Here is a 15,411-nt window from a genome sequence, read left to right on the forward strand (position 1 = left end):
GGGAGGGGAGGGGAGGGGAGACGGGTCGCATGTGCCGCCTCAGCAGCCGCCGAAACCAGCCCTGCTACTGGAGGCACTGTGCAGACCGGCACTCAGGTGGGCTCCGCGCTGCGAACCGGGGAGGGAGGAGAAGAGGTGCTCGCAGCAGGCGCTACAGGACCGGGGGTAACGAGTGATAGGGGCAGCCCCAAGCACTCCGTACCGCCACAAGTAGTCCCGGGCGCGGGGGGAAGGATTCGCGCGCTCTGCCACCACGGCCGAAATAGTTCCTCTTTGTTCACGCGCGACGGCAACAGCACGGAGGGGGGTGTGCTTCCGCCGCCGCGCGGCCCCTCCCCCCGGCCCGGAGCGGCCATTCGGCGCAGGCGGAGCCCCGCCGGGGCGGGGATGGGGTCGGGGCTCTTTGTAGTTCCCACAATGCACCAGCCTCTCCTCCGCGGGAAACAAAAATGGCGAAGGGCCGCAGCGGAGCCGGGCTGCCCGTGAGGCGGGTGTGACCCCTCCTGCGCGCGGAGGGCCCGGCCGCGGTGCGGCCCTGGGGAGGGCGCTGAGCCCGCTGATTTCCCTGCATGCGGCGGTTGGCACCACTGGAGAGACCGAATGAGGTGAGGGCCGGGCCGGGCCGGGCCGGGCCGAGGGTGGGGTAAGGGGGCTGCGGCTGCCCGTGCCGCCGTGCCCTGGGGAAGGGGAGCGGGGCCGCCCCGTCCTCGTGGGGGGGCGCGGGTTGCGGCCGCCTCCTGTCGCTGCGCAGAGGCGGGCGGGGCACCGGGGCCCCAGGGACGGGCAGGTCCCGGGCCCGCAACAAAGGGGAACGCAGGGCCGCTGCGGGGTGTTTCTCCTGCCGAAGCGATTCTGGGTGAGCGGCGACAAAGCCGCGGGGCGGCACAAAGGGGCGTCTCGTGGGGGCGAAACTTTCCTGCGCGGGACGTGGTCTGGCCGTGGTGCTTCCTGGCTCGGCCCCCCCGCCGCCCCCTCCCGTCAGCCTTGCCGTTTGAATTGCAAAAGAGAAGGGCTGATGCTGTTCTTGTACTTGGGGGGGAGGGACTCGGATGCCTCCTGGACGGGGGTCATTTTGGGAATATGAAGGACTTTATAGTATTGGGTGAATGAAATACTCAACCCCAAGATTCTGTTTGTTCCTTGAGTTGCTGATAAGATGGCCCCTTTATTTATTTTTTTTAATTTTGCAGTTTAAAAAATCGGTTGCTAGTGATACTTGAAAGGATATTTAAACACCATCTGTTTTCCCATGTAAACAGGAAAAGCAGTCAGTCTGTACATCCCTGTCAGCTCCCCAGCACTGAGCTAAACTGTCAAAAGCGGAGTAATCGACAGAAGAAAATACTTCCTTTAATGAACTATTGCAGTTGAAAGTGTTGGCCCCTTACTGAATGTTTTGTCTCTTCAGGAAAAAATATCTCAAGTTACAGTTCAAAGAATTTGAGGATCAAAGCTTAAAGCCCGAGTATTTCAATAGTGAAGTATAAATTAATACATTTTACATCTTAATTCCCTTGGAAAGAAAACTGAAGAGGGAGAAGGGGAAACAAAGAGATTGAGACAGGGGAGGAAAGGGAAATGAGGAGTGAAGCAGTGAAATGGGGGAGGGGATTTCTGCTAGGAGCTACAAGCATAGGAGATGTAAGACGGTTCCTGAAGGAGCTTTATGGTTTTAAGGATGCTTTGTACAGCCATCCAGGTTTGGGTGGACAGAGCTACCTTGCTTTTAGCAAAAGTGTTTTTTCACTGCAAGGGGAAACTAGTCTGTTTCTATAAGGGTGGCTTCATGTGGCTGGTGTGCAATTGAATGCCAGATGTTTGTTTATATAGAGGTTGGATGAAGATGCAGCAGGCTGTAGGCTACACCAGTTAATCCTTATTTTTCATCCCAGAAGATCAGGTTCTTTTCAAGTGTGCATGTATATGTGTGCTTTCCCTCTGTCAAACATGGACAGTAAGTAGTATCTAATAAAGCTGGAGATAAATTTGAAGGAGGAAGTAATAATGTTTTTGATGCGTTTAAAAATGGCTTTTAAAGCAGGGGTGAGTAATTATTTTGGGCGGAGGGCCACTTACTGAGTTTTGACAGGCCATGGAGGGCCGCATGTCGCATGATGGGTATTATGGGGTAGATGAATATTAATTTTCTAATTTTTTTTTTTTTTTAGGGGCCCCACGGGCTGGATAGAATGGCCTGGCAGGCTGCATTTTGCCCACCCCTGTTTTAAAGAGTGTTTTAATTGATCTCTGCCTAGTACTTTAAATGTTAGATAACTTTACATTGTTTGTATTTTATAACTGGAAAGTTATATGAAATTTAACTTATGCATTTAAGTGTGTGTGTGTTAAAAAAAAAACAAAAAAACCCAAAAAAACATATTTTATACTGACAGACTTATATTTTTGCGGGTCTTCCTTCCCTTTCTTGTGCAGAGTGCAAAAAAATTAAATTACTTTTCCTGGTATAAGTTGCACACATCGCTGAAGAGCTACAAGGGCAGGGTAGTACCCGAGACTACTTCTAACTAGCCTTTTGAAAATAACTGGATTTCAAGCATCTTTTTAGAAGGTGATAATTTGGTTGTGGGGGGGTGGTAAAGAACTTGTATTTGTCAGAAATGTTAAATTTTAATTTTTAAAGAAAATAATTGTTTATCAATTCCTGATAAGCTTGGATATGCTTTTAATATTGAATGACTTCTCTCATGTTGTCAGGTGCACAAGGGAATTATTCCACAGAAAGAGATTTAGGGAATACAAGGGTGTGTGTGTGTTAAAAGAAAAGTGAAGATTGAGTCATCTTTGTGGACTCATACTACTGAGACGGTAAATTACCTTCTGTTTGTGGCAGTTTCAGTGTAGTAGGTACTAACACAAAAGGAGGTCCTTATTCAGAGGACATAAAGACTTACTTTATTTCCCTTTTCTAAACCATTTGCCCCACTCTAGTCTTTTTAAGTCATTGTGTACTGGTACCTTAACTTCTACCTTTCTGCTCTGTTCTTTTGTGTATGCAGTAACACAGGGATGGCCACTGTGCACTACAAGTGCCACAAGTAGCAGCTTTATGGCATCCAACAGATCAGTGAGGGGGCAGGCAGTATGGCACTGGACAAAGTAGTAAATTGGGCAGGGAGCAGAAGCCTGAGCAGTAGACTGGGTACAGGCGGAGGATGAGAGTGACACTTCGGCCGGTGTGCCACAAATCAGCCCTGTACCCTTCCCAAATGTTTGGCCCCCAGTTTGCATTGCCATATGATCACCCCAAAGTTAACCTACAACCCTAATTTTAAAGTAAATGGATTCACATGGGCTAAATGATACTAGGTTTTATATAAAGTTGTGCTCATTCTGTACCTATTACTAAATTGAGAAGGTTTAGACTTTCATTTTGAGTATCTTGAGGGAGAACATAACCAGAAAAGGACAGTTGTGTGTAGGGTAGTACTTATTCATCAGGATTTTAATTCTTTGTAAGCAGTTTCCTCATTGCTTGCTTCACATTCAAGTCTGTAGGATAAGTTGTTTGTTAAGGGTAGTTAGGTCTCTACCAGGTGTGGAGTGAAGGAAATTCCCAAGTACCTTAGTTACTAAAATAAAAGTAGAGAGTTCCCCATGCCCTGTTAAGGACAGTCAATTGCATCTAGTTGATATCAGTACTTGGTGGGATCAAGCTCTTTTACCATCCTAAAAAACAAACAACTAAAGATGTGTGCTTTGTATGAGCTCTAGGTGTTTAAATAGAAAAGAGAAATTTAGAACAAATGGCTGGCAACATTTAAGGCAGGCAGGGTTCTTTGGGTAGATGTGATATCTTTTATTAGACCAACTAAATAGTTGGAAAAAAGGTTCTTCGCAAGCTTTCAGGCACAAACACCTTTTATCAGTCATAGGGAGATTCTGCTTGTGGTACCCTAGCAACATTTAAGGCTTTTAAAAATAATTTCTAAGATGTTATAGAGCATGATAGTTGGTTATGATCACAATTAGGACTAGAGCAAATATAACAGTGTAACAAGTGAGCTTTCCTGGGGCCAGTCCATATATTGGCATGACCACCTGCCCCACTTTTGATCTTGCCAACTAGAAGTAGTTGTTTATCATACAGGAGCCTGCCCATTTAATTGCCCTGATGCCAAGGGTGTATACACTGCTCCAAACCTCCCCTTACACAGTGTCCCATGCCTCACAGCTAGCATCTGTATCCAAACTCCCCAGCCCCTTAACTGAGCTATACTTGGCTTTACTAGGCCTAAACTTGAGACCCAGGTAAATCTGAGGACTCCTGAGGCCATGCCACCCATAGTGGGGGCTCAATTCCCTCAGAATTTGGGCTCCTATTCCCTCACTCACTCTTGGGCTCCCTGTTCTACCCCACACCCTCTTGGTCCCCTGTGCTGGGGCTCTCAGTCCCATCCTCCTGGAGCCTCTGCACCCGACTCCTCCTGGGGCCCTCAATCCCACCATCCTGGAGCCTCAGCACCTGGCTCCTTTATGAGCCTCAGGTTTCACTCTGTGGACCTGGGCCCTGTCTCTGGCTTCTCATGGCCTGGACCCTGCCTCAGGCTTCATCCCGTGGGCCTTGGCTCTGTGTTTTTCTGTCAGGGCTCCTTAGCCTTTCCCCTCCATGGGGTCACCCACAGAACAGCAGGGGCTGAAGCTTTCTGGTGCCCCATACTTACCCTTCCCTGGGGAGGCATAGGTGTAGCATTTCCTGGAAGTTATCCTGCCATAAGTAATCCCGCCACACCATCCATTCCCAGCAGGGTGTAGATTATGCCTTAGGAGCAAGAACCTTCTCCATCCCCATAGTTCCTGCCCTTTACCTCCAAGATGTTCTGGAAGAAGCAGCCTTAGCAAAATGATGTTACCTAGCTGGCTTCATGCAGTATCTGCCAGTTCACTATTGAGGGCCTGGGTTTATATGGAGGCTACTCAGCTCACATCCTCCAATCCAGGAGCCCTCCCTCAGTCATTTGACGGCTTGTCAGGCCGCACTGCACCTATGGGCTGCTCCACAACTTGCTTAGACCCCTTAAAGTGACAGGCACAACCTGTGCTCTGTCACGAACAGCAAGAGGAAATTTACTGCTATTGCAATTTGTTGTAAAAATCTCTTTAAAGTAAGATGTATGTTCAGCCCATTGCTGTTATAGTAAAGTCTCAAACAATCAGATGCTTGTGTTCTTACTTTAGGAAAAAAAAAACCCAGTTGTACAAGAATACTATATTTATATAATACAAGCAAAAATGACTAATGTACAGGGATCTGGGTTTTCCATTTACTGCAGAAAATGGAGAAAAACACTTATTTCTCCCTTTGCAGGAAAACAGGGATTTTTCATTTTAGTGGAGAAATCTGTGGATTTTGCAGTTTTGCAAAAAGCTCTCTGCAGATTGGCAGAGTTCCAGCCTACAGGGGGCTGGGAGGAGGGCCATTAGGCAGGGGGCACCATGTGCATGTATATGCACATGGCTGTCAGGCAGCCTGGAGAGCAGCTCTGAAAGGTAAGGGCAAGAGGAGGGATTGAGGCCTCCATAGGAGGGAGTTAGGCAGGGCTGTGGTGCATGGGGCCTGGGTCTGCAATAAATGGTCACAGGGCCCCAGCAGAGAGTGGGATGGGGCTGCAGGTGGCTCATTTTGGGGAGGAAGAGGGACTGCTCCCTGCTGCTGCATACTCTTCTGGGGGACCAGGGGGGCTCATGCCCCAGACTTGTGTGCAGGGCAAGCATGGGCTGCCTGCTGCAGGATCAGGCTTCTGCCCCGCTGCCCTCCCCTGGGGCCTCTGTAGCCCAGTGGGTGTGACCCAGTGGTGCAGGGCAGAGTGGGGCCACACAGGAAAGCTGCCTGCTGCTGCAAGCTCTGTGCTAGCCTAGCAAGGCATCCCTTGTATGCACAGCAGTAGTGGGGGGTGCCAGAGGTGTTGTGCCCTTTACTGGTTGCACCCAGTGGGCTGTGGAGACCCCAGGGGAGGGCAGCAGGGTGGGAGCCTGAGCCTGCAGTGGGTAGCCCACCCCCACCCATGCCCTACACACAGATCTGGGGGCCCAGGTCCCCCCTGCCCTTCCCCAGGCGTACATGCAGCGGTGGGGAGGGGGAAGACAGGATCTGCTCTGCTGTCTTCTGTCAGGCAAAAGAAGACTGTGTACTGGGGTCCCTGGCCTTATAGCTCTGGCAGCTGGGGGTTCCTTCCAGCAGGGCTGGGTGGGGAAGAGGGCTGTAGGGCACGTGGGGCATGAGCAGGGCTGGGGGGAATGTTGGGGGGTAGGGGGAGGAATTGAGGGGCATGAGGATGTGGGGGGGGAGGTGTTGGGGGGGGTTGTCAGGAAAAACCAAATTCCCTGCTAATGTACTAATTGTGAACTAGTTACATTAATTGTCTGCAATCAATGAAATAATTGATCTGATTAGCTTAAGATGGACTCGCCTCTGGTTGAAAGAGCCAAACTGTGAATGTGTGCTTTATTTTCTCCTGAACTTAGTAAATTCTGGTGTCCTTAGGTGTTACATTATTTTGAGTCACTGCCAAAAATAATAATAAATCATTAACTTTTTTTATTCACTGTGTAACTATTTCATCAACTGTGAACTGAAGTGACTTCTCCCAATACTAATTTCTGCTGCTTGTATTAAGGATTGCTCTTAAGAACTGGCCATGAGGATGCTTAAATCTTTCATTATTGATTTTGTTTGTTTGTTTGTTTTTTGGGGGGTGATAATGTCTAGCGAGCTGATGCACACATGTATTGCAGTATTCATCCTACATATTGTTCATATAATGCTTCAGCATAATATGTTCTTGACCACTAAACGCTACTTAACTCAAGAAGACCCAAGAAAAAGGTGATTTTTTTTTTCCTGTACCTTTGAGCATAATAGCACTGTATGCAATTTCAAAACTTGGTTCTTGGAAGGCATTTTTCCACCTTAACACTTGAGACATGTATGCAATAGAAAATGATGGATTAATCATGTATTTTATTTCGCTTTATTGTCCAGGGTGTTTCTACACACTTGTCTTGACAAACTTAAAAAGAAAAAAAATTAAAATATAGGAATTGACTAAAGGTCTTAACTTGTCTCAGTTGCTGTTTAAATTAGCCTCATCTTGCTAACAATGATAACCAGTCTTCATGTGGAACAGTCTTCCTGAACTGATCCATAAGGCCATAATTCCTCCTTCATGACATACCTCAAGACTTACTTCTGCTGTGATGCCTTAAAGAAATCCATCAATGATGACCTGAGTAATAGATGGGAGATGGGCTGCTCTGGACTTTCAGATTGCCTTGATTTATGTACATAAATTAATTCTTAGATGCATACAATTATCTCCCACTTTACTTTTTTAGGTTGTAAAATCTTTTGGTTGGGTCCACAGTAGGCATGGTTAACTCTGTATAGTTTCCAACTAGCACAGCTTGTTCCAGTTGTGCTCAAAGGCCTGTAAAATTATGTGAAGGATGGATGCAAGTACACCAGGTGCAGTAGTTTGCAAACTGTTCTGCAGAACCCTGGGGTTCTGTCATAGGTTGTCAGGGGTTTGTTCCGCAAAGAGACTGGGGGTAATGGCCGAGTCGGCCAGGAGGTGTTATGCTGCTATTATTGGACATGGTCCCCTGGTTTTCTGGCAGTTCACACAGTCCACAGAGCTAAGGGGATATGGATTCTGCAGTAGAAGTAGTAATACAAAAGGTGTTCTGTGACATTCAGAACTTTTTGAAAACCACTGATCTAGAATATGGACTGATACATAAATACTGATTTTTATCTTCTGTATTTAGCCTATGTAGAGTTCATAGTATGGTGGAAAATAGTCAAGTGTATACTGGAATCTGTGTTCAAATAAACCGTGCTGTGACTTAAGATGCTATTATGATAAAAATGAACTAAATTTCTTGCTAAATAACAAAATAGTATCTTAAAATTTCTTACATTTAATCAGTGACACTTCATATACTTGTCTTTTACTTTGTAATATGCTTAAAATTTAGCTTTTATTTTTTTCCTTAAGAAACAGGCCCTTGTGACTTCAGTCCTTAAAACATCTGTTTGCTCTAAATATAAAGAGTGCCATGTTTGTTCACCCTTGGGTTGCTGGGAAGGTGCGGTGGGCTTTGAGTTCTGAGGTGTCAGACCTTAGGGTCTTGTCTAAACAAACACCATTTTTTGTACTACTTCATTATTCTTGCACCCTGGCTGGGATCCTATTGATCTGAGGCTTCTGTTTTTGCTGTGCAGTGTTCAAGTACAGAACAGAATGACTGTTCACCATTCATGAGCTAATCAGTTCAGTCTAATCTAAATGATAGTTAAGTAAATACAACCCCCCAGCTATTGGCATGGCTTACATACTTGTAGAGCTGTTTGAACTTGTATACCTTAATTGAGCAAAAAAGACTGTCTTGGTCTTAATTACAATGAGCAATCAAACTACATCCAGAGAAGCAACTTGTACCACTTTGTCTTCACTATAAAATTCTACATCTCTCTTAAAATAGTCAAATGTCTTACAAAACCATGCATAGACTTAGCCTTGGTTGAAGGATTAAGGGTGTTAGCTTACTTTTTCCTTCTTTTTCCCCCCCCAAAAAAGAGTAGTCATTAACGTTAATTAATTTAAACCCAGGCTGTTCAACTTCTGAGTATATGGGGGCTGTGGGGCCATCCTCTCCCCCATGCTGCATTGGTGCTCCTGCACTGTGTAGGGTCCTCTGCTTCCCTTGAGCCCACTGACCATTGCTGCTCCCAGGGCCAAGGGTAAAAAGTAGAACCAGGGGGGAGGAAACTAGTGACTCCAATGACAGCAGCACTAGAACAATAGGAAGAGCAGTCCCTGGACCAGGAGCCTAGGGGGAAGCAGGCAAGCCCCATGGGGCTGAATGTGGCTCAGGGGTTACCAGATGAACAGCTGTGAGTTAAGTAGCTGAAGGACTAAGCTGGCTGTTTGTAGGCCACTTTTTACCTTTCCCTTGTCACTGCCAGCTTTGTGGTTACCCTGTGCTCTTTTACTTTGGCTTTTCCCTTTCTACCACTATCATCTGTCTCTCTTTTTTTCCCTCCAAATCTAGATTTTACTCCCAGTTAGTGGTATAGTGCCCTTAGAGGGGTGTAGTGCCCCTAAGACTGTGCAGGTGTTCAGAACATGATTGTGCATGCTGTCAGGGATCCTTTGAGCTTCCTGTCATTAGTGTTCAAATGCTCTTGGGGATGCTGATGGTCTGCTGGACTCTTTGACCTTGTAGTTCCAAGCTAATGGAGAATAATGGTGGTATTCTCTGGTCTACCTATTTGTGAATCCTTTGCCTGAAGCAAATTATAGTATTTTCTTTCTTCCTATGCTTTTGAACAATGCGATTAAATGCTGACATCTTAAAATGTAATTGGCATCTTAGTTGATATCTATCTGACATGAATAGTGTGCGACAGGGGCAAACTCCCAGGCCCAGTCACAGTGCTGGCCTGCCCGCCTGTCTTTAGGCAGGTTGCCTGCCTTACTTTCCTGCCACACTTTGTTAAATAATTAGGATGTTATTTAGGCAGAAAGCTGCCCTTCATGTGCCCTGATGTTGAAAGGTGATACATGCTGCCCTACTCTCTTGAGTGGTTCCCATAGACCATCAAGCTTGTCCTTTTACTCCGAGTGGCCCTGGGTCAGCCTCTTGGGTCCCTTCCTTGACCCTCATCCAAGTGGTGGCCTCTCAACTAGCCAAACTCTGGGCTGACTCTACCCTAGCCCCTCACTGGGAACCTCATGATTCTTGCCCCTCTTGGGGCCCATACTCTACCTTCTTGCTAAGGCCTGGGGTCTTGCACCCCTTAGGACTCAAGTGTCTCACTCCTGGCATGCCTGGCACTCCAGGGTCCTACACCCCTATAGGGCTCGGGTACTTCTTTATAAGCATGCCTGCCCTCCCCTTCCTCCTCCCCCCTGTTCCTTTCTGGATGGTGGGGGTGGGGTTACCAGGTACCCCTACCGACCCGTCACTGGGGAGGTAACTGGCTTGGCATTTCTGGGGAACTATCTTGCCACTGACAGTCCCACCAGACTACCCTTCTCTGGCAGGGTGCAGTTGCCAGTCATGTCCAGGACCAAGCAGGTCTACCAGCCCTGATCTTACTCCTTCTGGGTCTGAGATGTTCCTGGGCTGCTCTACCTCAATTGGGCCCTTTATTGCAACCAACTTCTGCTGGCTGCTGCCATCATGGCAGCATGTATGCTGGCTAACGCCTACCCTCTTTTTTTCAGCAGTGATGTCTCCCCCACCCCAAGAGGACCTTTGATGTATTTCCAGGCCAGTCAGAGTGCCAGATGGCTCCATTGAGCCCTGACCGGCCTCTTGGTGAACCCTTCAACCTTTTGGTCCTGGTCCCCTTACATTGACCAGTCCAAGGGTCAAAAGTTAACTTAGCAGCTGCTGCTCTCCATGGACAACAGGTCCCCTTCTGGGCCCCATTAGAGAATGCCCCAGGCATCTCCCCTACCAGATCTACTCAGGGGCTTGCCTACAAACACTAAGCCTCTTCCCAGGCTAGGCCTTATTGTCTTCAGACCCACAGCCTTCTCCCTGGTGTTGGGACTTCACTGGGCCCCTAGGAACTTCCATCCCCATAATTCCTCCCTTACCTCCAAGATGTCCCTTGAGCAGCAGCGCAGCTTGGTGCTGTTGGTTCCTTGGGTGCTGGCAGCAAACTGGTGCTCCAGCCCTGAGAACCAGGATCTTAAAATGGTTGCCTCATCAGAGCTGGCCTGCACCTCTCTGCTGCCTGCTCTCCTTAAAGTGGCAGACCTGAAAGGTGCTCTGCCATCCACCTTCCCCCTCTAAAATGGTTCTTGGGGAAGGCTTTCCCTGCTGCTCACAAAGCAGTCTCCCTCACCGCCTGGAACAGCCCTTAAGTGGTGAGCACCCTGTTGGTGGTCCTCCACAAAAGGAACTAACATCTCTCAGCTGTTGTTTCAGCCTTGGCTAATGCTGGTACATACCTTTGTGTTGCCATTGCTTGGATCCAATTTTAAAGCTTTTCTTTGCAACATACTTATTGAACTGCCTGCCTCTTGTTCATCTAGTTCTTTTGGTCATTGCCCAACTTTTTATTTTTCTTGTTCCAAAGTCTTTTTCATTTTACTTATTTATTTTTCCTTCAATGTCTGCCCTGTGAATGCTTAACTTGTTTTGAAATTGTCACTCTACATCTTTGAGAGAGTAATTTCTGGACAACACAATGTATTTAGATGAGATCTTTTATTGGATCAACCATATAGTTGGAATAGATTTAGGCAAGCTTTGGGGTATCTCGGTACCCTTCCTTGGGTCTCTTTTTGGCTTCTTTCCTCTAAAGAGCTACATGATCATTTCCTGTTAGTGTGTGATTAGCTGGGGTATGCTGGTTGTTTGAATGCTATATTCAAATATTGTGCAGAAACCTTGGGTACATTTCTGGTGGTTCTTGCCTACGTGCTTAAGGGCAAAATCATGGGGTTTAATGTTAGGAAGGAATTTTTTTCCTGGGTCAGATTAGTAAGGACCCTCGGGGTTTTTTTTGCTTTCCTTTATAGTGTGGGCATTGTATTTTTCCTTGGTCATCCACATATATTTTAATCCAACAGATTCCTTGCCATTGCAGAGGCTAAAAACATTGGCAGTATTCCTTCTCCCTTGCCACAGGAAAAGGAACACATTTTATAGCGTTTTTGTATTGGGGTTGGTTTTTAAATATAGGATGCTTTGAGGCTGTGGTTTCAAGAGGAGCCAGAGTGAACATTCTTTTGTACAAAGAGTTGCCTGTGAATGTAAGGGACTGTACTAAATGGCCTGGGAGGTCCCTTCTGGTACTATGGTCCTGAAAGAGCTGCTAAGTAAACTAAACATCCAGCATCCTGGCTTTCATGACTTCCTTGCTGTCCATGTACAACCTCCCAAGAATATTACAAATAATTTTAAAACCATGAGGCATTTTTATTTCAGGCTTATATAATTCTACTGCCCTAGTGTCACTTAAGGCCCATGTTACATTTAGGACACAATTAAGATGTTAATCACAGCATATATAGTAACCCACCCAAATGTTAAAGCCAATTTATGGTATGATAACATAGCAAACATGACACACAGTTATTCCACATATAACATGTGACATCTTTTGTGGCTCATCTGTCTTGCTTTAAACTGAACATTTGGTATGTATAGGCTAACCTGGGACAGATCCTGATGCTCACTTGAGCACAACTTAGGGGTCTGGAATTGGGCAGCCCTTGGATCCAGGGCACAGCTATCTTTTACCCAGGCTGCAGAAATGGGCTGGGGGGGAGCACCAGCTCCTGGATTTAGCATCCCTGCCCAGTCCCTGGAAGAAGATGTGGTGGATGCTATGAGCCCAACATTAGGGAGCATCTCTCTGATGTTGGGCTCACTGTGCCTGCTGGGAGCTCCAGCTATACACCTGCTTTTCTAAGCATCTAGCGCACCCATGGAAGGGGCACCTGGGAGCTCCTAGCTGTCTCTGCCCCTCCCCCACATGGTGGGTCCTGGAGCCTGGGGATTTTTAAAGAGTACAGCTACCACTGTGCTTTTTAAAACTCTTGAGTGCTTGGACCCCAGAAGCTTACCTGGTCTCTGGCTCTCAGGAGACTTTGGAAAGCATGCTGAGGCAGGTTCCCTGTTGGGGAATTTTAAACTGTGCATCCAGAAGCTCTAGCCACACTGCTGTGAATTAGAGGTTCCCAGCAGGGTAAGTCCTTTGGCAGGGGGGTGCTTCTCTTCTCCTGCCCGCAGCCCAGACAGAGCTGCCAGGCATGTGGCTTTGACAGTCAGCTGATTGTTGACCTGGCCCCACAGACCCAGTCTTGAACTGGACCTTGGGCTGTTTCAGCCAGGGATGACTTAGCTGACCACTGAAGTGGGGACTTGAACCCACACCAGTGTGGTCAGGGCTGGGATGACAGTCATCTGATTTGAGTCCCTAGTATAGTCGTAGAGGTCAGATAAACCATCATGATTGTTGGCCCTAGTTTGACCTGCAGGCACTCCTGTTTCAAATTGCTGATACAGGGGGAGCCCAGTATTATGATCCTGGGCTTCCCTTGCAATGGCATGTGTGGCATGGTAGGAGCAATTGTTGGGATTAGGAATCGGATCTTGTGCCAGGAATTGGATTGTGCAGCAGGGGCCTTGCTGCCATATTGTACCAGGAGCTGGCCCTTTGATAGACCAACACTGTGCTTCACTCCTTTCTCTAAAGACGCAGACTGATTTATAAGTAATTAAGATCAAAGGTTGTATAAAAGGGGAAAATAAGCATCAGTTTGTCATTGGGAGAGGTAGATTGTTAATGGTGGTAAGAATTTAGATGGTACTCCTTGCTAACCAGGAGACTACATTTCTTTTACTGTATTTACTCAATTCCAAGATGAGGTTTTCCCCCACTATTCACATATGGAAAGCCAGCCCTCATTTTGAATCAAGTGTCAGACTGCTTTAGCTAAGAGCTGCAGGGAGTGGCTGTGCAGGGAGCCTGGCTTGGCTGGGGACAGTAGTGATGGCATCTGGGTTCTTCTTTCCCTTCCCTGCCTGGCTCCCTTCTTCCCTAACCCCACAACTCCTCTATTGCCTGGGAGCAGGCTGGAAGGAGGAACCTGCATGCTGCCACAGCTGCTCCTTGCAGTGTGGGTCAGGAGCAGTTGTGGGGCTCCCCCTGTGCCTGTGTCCACTTGGTGTTGGACTGCTTCAGTTGGGAGCTGTGAAGGGAGCCTGGCTTGTCCAGGGATAGTAGCACTGGTATGTAGATTCGTCCTTCCCTATGCAACTCCCTGCCACTGAGTGGGGAGGAAGAAACTGGGCAGAAAGAGCTGCTTCTGTCCCACACTGCAAGGAGCAGCTGTGGTACTATGCAGGTTTCTCCCTCCAGCCTGCTGTCAACCAGTGGGGGAGATGGGAGGGGAGATGTAGGGGAAAAAGAAACCTACACATCACTACTGCTGTCCTTAGCCAAGCTGGGTTTTCTGTAGTGGCAAGCGAGAGCAGCTTTGGGGTTCCCTAAATGCCTGTCACCCTAGGACAGCAGAAGCATCATGTAGATTCCTCCTCCTATCTCCTGCTTCTCACAAGTGAGAGAGATCAGAGGGCCAGGGGAGGTGCAGGGAAGGGGGAGAGGACAGGAGCAGGATTTGGAGGGAGGAATCTACACTGCCCCTGCTGTCCTTGGCCAAGCGAGGCTGTTGTTCCCTGCAGTGGAGGTGAGGAGTTGCTTGGGGTCCCTGGGCACCTAGATTAGTTGAAGGAGAATTGGTGCAGAGGCAGATGCTGGGGGATGCAGGCAGCTGGGATGAGGTGTAGGTAGGGGTGGGGTTCAGGCTGCCTGCTTCCTGTGCTGCTGGCCTCCCTGCCTCTGTTTGCCCTGTCATTTGTACCCGCAACAGTGGGTTGGAGGGTAATCTTTAATTTTGTTCTTCCCTCCAACAGTTGGATTCTAGATATGAAAAATTATAACAAATATATAATTGCATGTCTAAAATCTAATTATTGGAGGGTTGTCTTGGATTTGCATAAATATGGCATTTAAGTATGATCACTCTTATCAACACTATTATTATCATTTACTTTTCAAAATCTTTATATTAAAAAAAATTAAAACAAAAGGTGAAAGTGTATTAAGAGAATACCCATATCAACACAGTTTGAACCCCTGCCAATACTCTTCATGTGGTTATACATTTAGAACTAGCCATCTGTCTTCCCACTTCGCAGAATACCCACTTGTGGACCAGTTTATGATGCACTGGATCATAATTTTGTTGCAAGATGAAGTGTCTACGTTTGAAGGACACTTGTGTGTGGATAAGGAACCAGAAGAGTTGGAGGGTACCAGAGTTGTGCTGCCTTCTGCAGTTCTTCAGGGTTGCCATCTTGGCCTGGTCCTGCAGGAAATTGGCAGGGTAGATAATGCATGGCTGCTTGGTATAGGACAGAAAAAATGTATGCAGTCCCAGAGAAGTTTAAGTCCAGCTCTAAGATGGGTGAACATACATTTACTCAGATAACTTGTATTTTGTTTAAAATATGGTGAAAGATGGATTTCTCATTTTTCTTTGTGGTTTGTGTTAGGTTGAATTTGGACAGCAGCTTGAAATGCACAAAGATTGCAGTTTTAAGATTGTTAAGGTTTTCTGTAAACCGTTAAAAACATTGTCCCATATACAAGTTTATCAAATAGTTTTAATTTTAAAACTTGATTTATTAAACAATGGACATGTATATGATTGTAGTGAGTGAATTGTTTTTGGTTACTGTGTCTTGGGGGCTTAAACTTACTGAAGTCATATCCTGTTGCTTTATTTTTTGTATCTTTTATAGTTTCATAGTTTCTAGGGTTGGAAGAAACCTGAGTAGATCATCTAGTCTGACCCCCTGCCA

The 15,411-nt window shown here is 46.9% G+C and overlaps 1 protein-coding gene across 4 annotated transcripts in view; it reads left to right on the forward strand.

The window, feature by feature from the left end:
* The first annotated feature begins 342 nt into the window (after nucleotides 1-342).
* Nucleotides 343-15,411, forward strand: part of MTF2 (metal response element binding transcription factor 2) — a 41,017-nt gene continuing 25,948 nt past the window's right edge. The window contains exon 1 of one of the 4 annotated variants that reach the window (XM_090047013.1): nucleotides 343-605. In XM_090047013.1, coding sequence (XP_089903139.1) covers nucleotides 601-605 — 5 coding nt within the window. In that variant the 5' untranslated portion in view covers nucleotides 343-600. The remainder of the gene's footprint in view (nucleotides 606-15,411) is intronic. The other 3 variants (XM_090047015.1, XM_090047014.1, XM_090047016.1) reach the window with 3 other exon arrangements.

This window comes from Crocodylus siamensis, chromosome 5 (assembly GCF_052110815.1).
Source record: "Crocodylus siamensis isolate JL-2025a chromosome 5, ASM5211081v1, whole genome shotgun sequence".
Classification (NCBI taxonomy): Eukaryota; Metazoa; Chordata; order Crocodylia; family Crocodylidae; genus Crocodylus; species Crocodylus siamensis.